This window comes from Notolabrus celidotus, chromosome 2 (assembly GCF_009762535.1).
Source record: "Notolabrus celidotus isolate fNotCel1 chromosome 2, fNotCel1.pri, whole genome shotgun sequence".
Classification (NCBI taxonomy): domain Eukaryota; kingdom Metazoa; phylum Chordata; class Actinopteri; order Labriformes; family Labridae; genus Notolabrus; species Notolabrus celidotus.
This window is the reverse complement of record NC_048273.1, coordinates 8,635,850-8,647,855: the sequence shown is the minus strand read 5'-3', so window position 1 is coordinate 8,647,855 and position 12,006 is coordinate 8,635,850. Positions and strand designations below refer to the sequence as shown.

General features: G+C 42.8%; 1 protein-coding gene across 2 annotated transcripts in view; it reads left to right on the top strand.

Moving 5' to 3' along the window:
- The first annotated feature begins 1,313 nt into the window (after window positions 1-1,313).
- Window positions 1,314-12,006, top strand: part of lnx1 (ligand of numb-protein X 1) — a 61,152-nt gene continuing 50,459 nt past the window's right edge. For both annotated transcript variants that reach the window (XM_034706608.1, XM_034706600.1), the window contains exons 1-2: window positions 1,314-1,333; window positions 1,443-1,957. In XM_034706608.1, coding sequence (XP_034562499.1) covers window positions 1,322-1,333; window positions 1,443-1,957 — 527 coding nt within the window. In that variant the 5' untranslated portion in view covers window positions 1,314-1,321. The remainder of the gene's footprint in view (window positions 1,334-1,442; window positions 1,958-12,006) is intronic.

The window sequence follows — 12,006 nt, the reverse complement described above, 5'->3', positions numbered from 1 at the left end:
CAGTATCTGCACAAAGCCTGTTAGGCCCCTGATCCCGTACAAAAAGCCTGTCTGATAGGGCCGCGATTAAACTTTAAAGACTACAACTTGTCTTGTTGAATTACTGATAAACAATAAGAGGTGGTTTTTAATTATTTAATAAAAACAAAGACTACAGAAAGGATTCCTCTTTCATATTTGATAACTTCTGTAAAGACCTCTTTGAATTATCCTGTGACCAGTTAAAAAGAAGAGATCCATAACTTGGGATGCTGTATTAGTAATATTTCAAGCGTAGCTCCACCTTGAGAAATGTGTCCGATGTCTTTGCAATGCATTCTGCAGCTCTCCTCTTCAGGAGAACTTCTTCTTTGGTTTTCCATTGCTAAAGCTTTGGATGGTGCCTCGGTGGAGATCTGTGCTTCTACGTTGGCTGAGTTACCAGAAAATCTAGCCGATTCTTAAAGCTGTCACTCCTGAGCAGTGTTGCCAACTAAGCAACTTTTCAGACTCTTCTCATTACTCTTTTTCGAAAGAGCAACTTGTGACATATCTAGCGACTTTTTCTGGTGTTATTTGAGACTTTTGGAGACTCTGACGTGAAAGCATGCATCATTCTTATTCTTCTCAACGAGTAGCGGGTGCTGTCTGAGGCCCCTACCCCGTCCCAAAGCACTCACAGGTGGCCAGGTCCTAGTTGCGCAACCGTCCCTCCTAGCTGCCATCAGAGCAGGAGATGTTCACCCTCTGTGTGTACGCAGGATGTACATTTAAATGTAACATTTTCTTTGTCTTAAATAAATCACTGGGCTAAAACACCTTAAGTAACTCCACTTAGAGAGTGTTTCTTTTGGGTCACTTTTCCCAACCCCAGATGGGAGGAGAGTTGGAATTGTGTAATTTAAAAACAAACAAGAATTAACAGAATAAAGTTCATTTGTAGTTATAAACATATTTAGGGTGTGTTTTACTCACTTTTTGTCTTTCCTACGATGTTTCTGCTGTTTCCAACAGCATCCGTTACAATATCAGGCACATTGTCAATTTTACAAATTAAGTGATGATGTCTTTTAGTGACTTTTAGGACAGCCAATGGTTTCTATCCTTACTGAGGAGTTAGGGGGACCTTGCAAAGATAAGATATGGATTAATATTCAGAAAACTTATATATTAGGTTTTTATGTAAATGGTTCGAGTGTATTGCTTCGTATGAACCCCTACTTTTGTTTCACAGTGGTGGCACTCAGCCAAAAACTCTGCCTGCAGTTAGCAGGTCCTATGTGCAGTGAAACCTGAAGGGTAGTCAACTTGAACACTGTCTTGTGTGGAAAAGCTTCAGTTGATGCACAATAATGTCAGATTATAATAATATTAATGGAGTATTTTTATTCTGTACTTTTAGTGCTTTTGTTTGCAACTGGTCAAAGTCCTTTCTGACACCATGTTCCTTCTGTTCCTCACAGATCTCTGCTGCTGCTGATGGCCTCCTCACTGCATCAAACCGCCTGAGTCCTGGACTCCTGATGAGTATCCAGGAGGAGAGTATCGAGGCTGAAGGTGCTGTGGCGATGGCGGAAGCATCGGCTCCGCCTCTTTCCCCCTCTGATTATGGACTCTTGTCTCCGCCCCCTGACCTGTGCGCGTCGTGTGGCCACAGTCATCAGCTGGAGGAGAACCACGAGTACCTTTACAAAGATGAAGTGGATGACGACTTGGTGTGTCACATCTGTCTGCAGGCGCTCATCCGGCCGCTGGACACGCCCTGCGGACACACCTACTGCCAGGAGTGTCTGACCAGCTTCCTGCTGGAGAGCGACTTCTGCCCCGTGTGCCGCGCGCCCCTCATGCTGCAGAGCTGCAGGAAGCCCAGCCTGCTGGTGCACAAGCTGCTGGACAAACTGGCTGTGGCGTGCCCATTCACCGAACACTGCACTGAAACTCTGCCCCGAGGGGAACTCCAGGACCACATCAAGAGCAGGTACGTTTGTAACTCTGCACATCTGACTATCTTAGTAACTCCTTGAAAAGTTTGTGTTGTGTTTGGCGCCCCCTGTGGACAAAGCCATATCTCTTACCTCTTTGCAGATTTTATCCTCTAATGTTTTTGATGGAGTCTCTCATCCTGAAGTCCTTTAACAGTCACTCCCTGTGAATCTTTAGAACAGGCTCTTTCTCTGACATCATTCTGCAGGCAGTGGTGACCAACTTTAAAAAAACTGTGTAGAAAGTATTGATCTTGTTCCTGATGGTCTAGTTTCCTTTGTAGGTCATGCAAAAGCATAAGAATGCATTTCATCCAGTGAGATAACCAGCTGTAAACTCCCACAAGGAGCTTTATCTGGGTATGTTCCTTTAACGCGCTAATATGAACATATCACAAAAAGATGCGCGGGGTGGAACCAAGATTTGAGGAGATGTGTTTAGCTGGTGATGATTATTAGTAACCCCTCCAGGTCCAATCTCTGATTGCATGTATATTATTTTTAAACTTTTAAACACCTTCATTAACAGCAGGTTCCCCTCACTGTCTTTATTCTTCACTTTTTGCACTGATGGATAAACAGTTCTAATGTCCCCCCCTAAAAAAATGCTCCCAATCAGAAGCCGGCTCCCGTCGCTCACTTCAAAGAGCCCGGTTCTTAGAGCCGGATCGTTCGCGACCGACACATCACTAATCAGTGTATCAATGGAAATGGATATTATATTTGAGGATTATATCGCCAAGAGGGAGCATGTAAATGGAAAATAGTGTTGGACCCAAAACTGCACCCTGTGGGACCCCATAGAGTAAACTTGCTGTTGACACAGCTAAACACCTGTTGTGCAAATACAACCTGAGCTAATTTAAGGTGATACCAGAAATACCAACCGACTGAATCACACAACATGCAGCAAAGTTAGTTTGTTTCTTGAACATAATTAAATAAATTAAAAATATGCAAATCTTTTATATCTAACATTTTTATCCCATATTTATTTTCATTCGAAGGACTTTTGAACTCCTCCAGCTGCTGCTTTGAGTCGGCGGTCTTATTACAAAAGTAAACAAGTACTTGAGCTTCTTTTTTATTTCCCCATCTGTGTTATTTACCCAAATAAAACTCCAATGACCCGCAGTAAACACACACTCAAGATCTCCCTCCATCCTCTGCCCGTCATCATTAACCACAGAGTCCTTCCTCTAACCAGGCTTTAATCTGTTCTCCGTCCGGCTCCTCTGTTTATCTCAAAAACTCAGTACTTAGTGCCTCTCAGTCTGGGTGTGTTTTCATTAACGCTCATTAACACTCCACTCGCCCAAAGACCTCTGGGATAATTAGTGCATCTCGCCACACATCGCACACAAGCAGCAGAGCGCTTCTTTTTCATTTGCACTTTAAGAACCTCACAGTGTGAAAAACAAACTAAAGAACATCTCTCTCTCTCTCTCTCTCTCTCTCTCTCTCTCTCTCTCTCTCTCTCTCTTCCTTTTCTGTGTGTTGTTTCCCACCGCCCTTCCGCCTACACACACAATCACTTCCTCTGTTTTCTTCTCTTTTCACACCTCCTTTCTCCTCCATCCATCCATCCCTCCATATCTCTCTTCCCATTGCTCTGCTGATTCCCATTTCTCTCCTTATGTAGTGTGAGTGTTATAATGAGGTGTGGAGCTCTGAGGCTGGCTCCCAGAAGGGCTCAGCTGCTCTCCTGTAGTTAGAAGGTGTTATCTGTGGAGGTGAGAGGCCACGTCTGGAGGGAGGGATCTACACACTGTGTGCAGGGATGTGAGAGAGTCTGAGAGAGATACTGGTGAGAAACCAATTTCAACCTTTCTGTTCTTTTCATTTCTTCTGCTGTGGTCCAGTGAGTTTGGCTCTTGTTGTTCGGTGCAGTAAATGTGTCTGTTCTGAGTCCTTTTTCCTTCGAGAAAGCTGAGAGTGTTGTTTGCATAATAACTGCTGAGATTTAACAACAGGTGGGATGTGCTCTGATGTTCGAGAGTGAGTCGTCAAATATGTTTCGTGACTTAAAATATGACCTGATGTCCCTCCAGATTATCACTAACATTGGCTTTGTAGCTGCTCATCAATAGAGGATCTGACACAGCCGTAAGACAAGATAACAACATCCAAGCATCTCACCCCAAGCATGATGTCACAAGAAGATGGCCGTTGTGGGAATATGGTCAATTAGCCTTGCAATAGTTTCTCCATTAAAATCAGTTTTAATAGAATCTTCTCTCCTTTGGTGATAATAATAGTTTTTCTTTTTAAGTTATATTTTTGGGGCTTTTATACCTTTACTTATAGCAGAGAGGACAGTGGATAGGGTAAGAAACCGGGAGAGAATGGGGGGATGATGTTGGAATCAAACCTGGGCCGCCCAGTTTATAGGTGTGCAATTTAACCTTTAGGCCAAATCCGTGCTCGTAATAATAATAGTTGATAGTAATAGAGGAGACACTGCCTTACCATGGGACATTCTCTTAGCTGAAATATCTTGCCAAGAAACTGCAGTACCATGAATGACCACATGGAGCTGGATCCCAAAGTGAGCCAATCCCTATATAGACCCATGTTTCATTTCCAGCTTTAAAGCAGAAGAAATTAATAATGTTTTGGGTTCATACCTGTTTGCTGAACCTCTATTTAAAATCTTAATGAGTTTGCAGAATTATTGATGCAAATATCAGACAAATTACAGCATTTCAAGATACTCCACCAATTGACCGTCAAAAAAAAATTTTGCAGTCGGTGAGATTCTAATGTTATTAATTCATACGTTTGCACAACCGTGCAAATTTTCATGACTGTGCTCAGGTCTGTTTTGTAAGTTTAACTCTTTTCCCAGCTAATTAGCATTAGCATTTAACAACACCTCGCTCAGTTAAAGATGGGAAGAATGAAACAGAACATCTGAAGCTCCAGAAAAGCAGCTGTTACACGGAGGGCTGGTCAACTATATGCTTCCTGTTTCCCACATAAATACAACAATGGTTGCTTGTTAGCACAAACAAACATCCCATTTATACGACAAGGCGGTTATGGTTTTGTTTTTGACCGTATAAATCGTGACTCAAGCAAAATCATAATTTTTCAGGCAGCATAACCGAGTCACAAATACTTTTCTGTTTCCAGCCGGGGTTTGTTGAATCCTTGAACACAAGTTAGTTTGATGTCTTTGAAAAACTTTAAATAAATGTACATGCCAAACATGCAAGGAATAGAATTAGATAGATGGGTGGTTAGCAAATTCAAATCTGGACATGGTGAGCAGGACCCTGACCTGAAGTGTGGGGGTGTATTATCTAAAGTTAAATGAGGCAAATGTCAGAACTCTAGAGAGAGCAGAGTTCATCTGATCGACATTTTGGAAATATTTAGGTAATAAAAAAAAAGACAGAAAGAAAGAAAACTTGATTAAATATAGGAAGCACATCTTGGAGTTTGTATTATTAATAACTCGATGTTGGCTTTTAGTTCCACGTTGAACTCTGACCTCAGTGTCCTGGTTTAAACTCCTGCACTCTGTGACCCTGACTGCCGTCCCAAGAGGACTTTATCGGTCTTTCCACTTCATCAGCCGACTCCCCTTGTGCTGAATGGCTCTCCATTATCTCGGTTATATAAGATTTATTCTGCATTGCATGAGTCTGTATAAGTACCAACAGCCTGAACATCTTCAGATGAAACACACGGGCTTATCAGATTATAAGAACGGTTATATGTCAGTCTGGAGGGAAATCAAAAATAATGCACTTCTTCATTTAATAAAAAGCTTTTTTAGGAGACTGTGAAGGCCACAGACCACTGAGGAAGTGCTTCTGAAAATGACTCGAGGGTTCACTGAGGGGATTGATGAAATACTCTGAGAGTAAAAACTTTCTGATATAATTTCACAGGGATCTTCTTGACTTATGGACTGATATAGAGTACCCGAGCCTGGCATAACTCGAACCATCTGACCAGCTCACATTCATTTTTCGCTGGCAGTTGTTGTCATTGTTAAAGATTTCCCGCCAATGTCACATATGCCGGACCAATCAGAGTCCTTCATTTGGAAAGGGGGCGGGTTCTATAAGATGGCGACTCAGGAAAGCTACCTCTGCCTATTTGTAAACAATCAAGAGGAAGAAAAACATACTTTATTAATCCCCAGGGGGAAAATCAATTTTTCCCTCGTGCTATTGTTTTTTGGACATGCTCCACGCATAGTTTTTGGTATATACATACAATGCACACACATGCAGTGGACATGCACTTAGGGAGAGATGTCAGAGTGAGGATGCTGCCATCAACCAGCGCATCCCAGAGCAGTTGGGGGTTCGGTGCCTTGCTCAAGGGTACCTCGGCAGTGCCCAGGCAAGTGAACCAGCACCTCTCCAGCCACCAGTCCACTTGCCAAACTTCGTCCATACTGGGACTCGAATCGGCAACCCTTCGGTTCCCAAGTCAAGTCCCTATGGACTGAGCTACTGCCGCCCCAAGATGGCAGCCTCCAACGCAGCCAAAATTAAGAAAGATGTGTTTACTGTTCTGCTGAAAGGATTTGGCCAAAGTTTATTTTACAAACTGCATTATGTGACACAGTGTGTTTCTGTTATTGGTTTTAGGTCCTTCAAATTGCCTCCAAAAGCACTTCTGTATGTGCCCTCTGCTAAGTTACTGTGCCACATGGAAAAAGGAGATGAATTGGTTTGCTGACTACAGACTGGATTATCCTCCAAAACTATCTTGATTAAAAATATATATCTTGGTAAAATGATTGGAGAAACATTGATAACTGACATTTCCTAACTTTGTCCTCTCTTCTAACTGTCACATTTAACCAAAGGAATGAACCCAATATAAGCAAGACTCTCAGATCCAGTGTTTTAAGCCCATTTAATCCAAAAACACAAGAGAGCAATCGGAATATGCAGAGGTATCAAAAACAGGAAGAATTGGTCATACACGAGTAAACTTCCATGAAATGATTGATGGAACGCTGACGTTAAGAGAAGACGAACTAGCACAGGAGGGAGGTCACACAGGGATTAAATACAGTGAAGACGCAGAGATAACAAGATGCAGGTGACACAGGACTTCCACCAGATCCCGGTCCAGTAAGTCTGCGGTCCTGCTCCGTGCTCTCTCGTCCATCAACACCCACCGGTTGTGTTTTCAGAACGCAGCACGGAGCAGGACCGCTGGACAGCTGCAGTCATGTGACCGAGGTTTTCCTGCAGTAATTACTGAATCAAGGATTCTCCTCCTCCTCTCCTCATCCATGTTGTCTTTCTGGTCCTCTGAAAACCTCTGACCTGTTGACTGCAGGCCTGCCTCCTCTCATCATGACGGTTTGTTGTTGTAGTTAAGTGAAATACGATCTGGTGATAACACAGAGTGTTTTATTCTGAAAATTAACCGGGTGTTTTCATTTTGTTTTGGTGCCTGACTTCCTGTCCCGCTCCATCTGCTCTGTTGAGATTGATGCATCGTGCTCCGGCATCCGGCAAAAATAGAAGTCTTATGTATCTGATCCGGAGGGCTATGAACTGCTGGATCAGAGACGCAGCCGGAATGCAACTGAGCGGATCCAGTGGAAGTTAACAAATTGACTAGAATAGAAACCTATCAGATCCGGTGCTAGGACGGATCGGACACAGGAGACAGGAAGTAAAGGGATCTGCATTGAGAGACACAAGGTCAACTTCAAAATAAAACAGGAAACATGAGGAAGATCAAAACGAATAAACTAACTCCTGGACGTGACACTAACTCTGTACCGTTGTTGCTTGTTTACTGCCACGCTATCATTTGTCTCAAACTTCTTCAGATATTTACGACGCTCTCCTTAGTGCACAACAAAAAGACAGAACAGGGCCGTACCTGCTGATTGTAAAAACAGTTTTCTTTTCTTAATTTGGTGAAAGCAGAAAGCAAGTATACACACACACACACACACACTCACCACACCTACAGCTGCCCTCTCTTTAAACACACAGCAGCTTGTCCGCCCCCGCCTCCTACAGTTTCTCCTTTCTGTGCATGTCTAAACTTTTGATGATATTAGTCAAGAGCAAACTTTATAAAGACGTCCAAATAACACACCTTATGTTGAAATGTTTCCCTCCGTATCAGTGTTATCACAACAGGTGATCAGTGTGTGGACGAGACTTGTCGATGCAGCGTTTTGTAACAATCCGGCGCAGAATGACGTTCATATTTAACATGAAACACCTCACCCCAGTCAGTGTATTATCAGGCGGTCAGACTGTTTCCTCGTGTAAATGACATCATCCTTTGACCATATATGTCCGAGTGTATTTTGGGTGTGTATGAGTTCATAGTCTGCAGTCACTGGATCTGGCAGAGGGTCAGGAGTGGTAATGACTGAGACAGCAACGCCATCTGGTCAGCTAATTTCACACTCATCTCATCATTCATAACCTTTAGTGACCTTTCCTGGGAGACATTGTGATTCTGGACACAACGAGAGACACAAGAACGACACTTTCAGCGGTTTATTTGGTGCTTTCTCTCCTCCATCCTGTGAGGGCTTGCACAGACTCCATCCTCCCAACCCACTCAGGTATTTTCTCCGTGTTAGCCAGGTAACGTGTAGCTACCTGTGCACGATGCATAAAACAGGTTCTCTCTGCTCTCACAGACTCGGGCTCTCATCTTTTTTGTATTACTCAAGCTAATTTACCCAGAGCTCCATGTGTGTGTTTTACTGATGATCTGCCTTAAGCATGATGGTGTTTCTTTTTTTTTCTTCCTCTCCTTTTTTGTGAAAGTCTTTTTCTTTCAAGTGAAGCCCACAGAGGGACTCCTCAAAGCTTGTGTGAATATTTGGAAAAGAAATTAAAATTCATGGCTGTTCCTTTAGAATCACTCTGCATGATAAAATATGCTAGTTTGTGTGTTAGCTTCATGTTGGTGTTGATATTTGTATGAGAGCTACAGACACACGAAGAGAGAGGGTGGAGGAAAGGTCACCTTTCATCCGCAGCCAGCCGCAGTGACGTGCTGTCAATGTAACTTTGTAAAGTTGGCTAGTTGAAGGATAAGTTGCAGGGTTTGTTTCTGCACCATCAATCATAGTTGATAAAATATGTTCCAAGAGAAGGGAAAAGAAGATATCTGACTCTTTTAGTAACTTGTGCACAAAGTTGTGCCTCACCTTCTCAAACATCAGACTGCTACTAGATCAGTGTCCGGTCCATCTCCACTCCGTCTCCATGCTCTCTCATCCAGCTGCATTTATAGAACAGAGCATGGAGCTTCGGACAGCTGGAGTCATGTGACTGAGGTTTTCACTGAATCAAGGATTCTCCTCCTCCTCTACTCATCCATGTTGTCTTTCTGGTCCTCTGAAAACCTCTGACCTGTTGACTCCAGGCCTGGCTCCGCTCATCATGACGGTTTGTTGTTGTAGTTAAGTGAAATACGATCTGGTGATAACACAGAGTGTTTTATTCTGAAAAATAACTGGATGTTTTCATTTTGTTTTGGTGCCTGACTTCCTGTCCCGCTCCATCTGCTCTGTTGAGATTGATACATCCTGCTCCAGCATCCGGCAAAAATAGAAGTCTTGTGTATCTGATCCAGAGAGTTCAGACGGAACGCAATGGAGTGGATCCAGTGGAAGTTAACACATTGACTAGAATAGAAACCGATCAAATCCTGTGCTGTGATGGATCAGAGCCGAACCGGACACGGATCTGATGGAATTTGGCCATAAGAAAACCCCTCATACTTCTCTAGAAGATGACAGAATCTTAAACTCCTGATCACGTCAGGAGTTTAATATTCGATTGGTTTCCCACAAAGCTCAATGAAAAGTAAAAAAATCATGGCTCTGTTGTTTCCATGCATCAGTTTCCATTTCTGTATACGTAACACTTTGAAGGTTTCGAACATCAGGTCTCGTGGTTTGTCGCTGTAACTTCTGTCATGTTAGATCGTTTTTCAGAAACTCAAAGGCCAAACTATTTGTTGTATTTTATAAAATTACCTTTCTGACTTCTCATCAGTTTGAGAAATTGGCTGCGAGTGGGAAATGAAAAGGAATAATGGAGTGTGTGTGTGTGTGTGTGTGGTGTGTGTGTTAATGTGCTGGTGTTTGTAACGACTCCTGTGGGGCAGACCGGGTTCTGTTCACAAACTGCATCCTGTCACAATCCAATTACATTTCCATTTCCTGCGTGCCCTGTGGTCTTGTTTCTGTGCGTACTGTTCAAATACCGCAGGAGGGCTCAGTATGCACACATGCATGCATTAAAACACACACACACACACACACACACACACACACACACACACACACACACACACACACACACACACACACACAGACAAAACCGTGCCTGTAACCACACCACCTCCACCCCTGAAATATTCATTCAGACAGGGTATTTACAGCAGTTAAGTGTCTTTCTCCGGGGTAGCAGACAGCTCAGCGCTGCGAAAATAGGATAAAAGAGGAGAAAGGTAGGCAGGGGAGAAGAAGAGGAGAGGAAGAGAAACAGAGAATGTTGCATCTAGTGAGTAAAAATCATAACTAATAACTTGAGGAACGTGACTTTACTCAGAATGAAACAGCAGAATAGATAACACCTGAGGGGGGATGAGGATGAAAACTAACATTAATGGGATAAAATATGTTCTCATTTTGCAAAGAAAGTTTCAAACGAAAGCTCCTCTCTCTGGATACGTGTGTTCGGCATGGAAAAGAAGACGTAAGGCTTGATAGAAGTAAGACAAACACCTCCAACAGAGAGGAAAGGCACATTTAAAAGCTGTGGAGTGAATCCTGAGCAGCTGCTGCCACCGACCGTCAGCGCACACCTCTCCTCAGTCAGCTGTAAGTGCTTCCCATGAGCTCTGCACGGCCTATCAGAGCAGGTGGTGATGACGGACGAGGCTATCCTTTGTATAACATGGCTGGGTGAAATACTCAATCCTGATTGGCTGGTTTCTGCTGTTTTGAAACAGACTGCTGCTATAAAAGATGGTCTTGTTGCTACAGGCAGAGTTCTGACTCAACCTAAGCTTAGACCGACATCTAATCATTTTACTGTGAGGAAGTTTTTATACTTAACATCAGAAACTTCATCGTCATGTGTGTGAGCTCATTAATAATGTAGAGAACAAAATCCCAAACAGAGTCCATCATGAAACTTTGAACAGCAGGTGTAGACTGTCCTCTTTGTTGATTTATTTAGGGAGACGCAACAGTGGCAAACACAAACTGTCCTTCTAATGGGTAGCAGCCTTGACCAGGACCAGGCTAATTAGTGGTGAGCCACCTGTCGCATCCTGACAGGTCAAAAAAGAAAACAAAAAGGACACCAAAATAAAAAGTGATGGGCTGGATAAAGTGGAAGTCTGCAAAACTGGAGATGCTGCAGAAAGTACACGCAGGACGAGAGGTTGTGGTGCTTTTAAAGAGAGGTTAAAATGGCTGCGAAGTTATGGCAGAACACCTCAATCAGACACTCCCATTCACCTTATCTCACTTCACCATAGGTGGAAAGTTAAGCTAAATGTAAAAACTGAATATGCAACCTACAGAGTTTAAATACGCTGGCCAACAAGGCTACAAACTCAGCTGGTCTTCCTGAGAAGAAATTTACTAAGAATCCAGAAACAATGCAATTTCATAATCAATGCAAAAGTCCCCAAAAAAATGCAACAACAGAAATATGCTGTAAATTAAAAATACATTATACAAAACAACTGCATTAACAGCAAACATGCTGCGAAGACAACAACACAGAAAATGCATATAAAAGGGAAACGCCACAAGTCAAGAATAACAAAGAAGAGCTCCAGGCCTGTAGGGGGCGCTGAGTGGAACAGATCACAATGTTTCAGCCCCTTTTTATTTATTCTGTAATTTCATTTTCATTTAATTAAAATGCATTTTAACTAGGGAGACAGTCCACATCATTAAATGTTTTTATTCGGAGTACCACTCGACAAGCTCCTTCTGCACATTTATGGTCCCTAAAGTTAGCGGTTAGCTATATCGTTGACTTTACCCGTTATATCTTGGCTC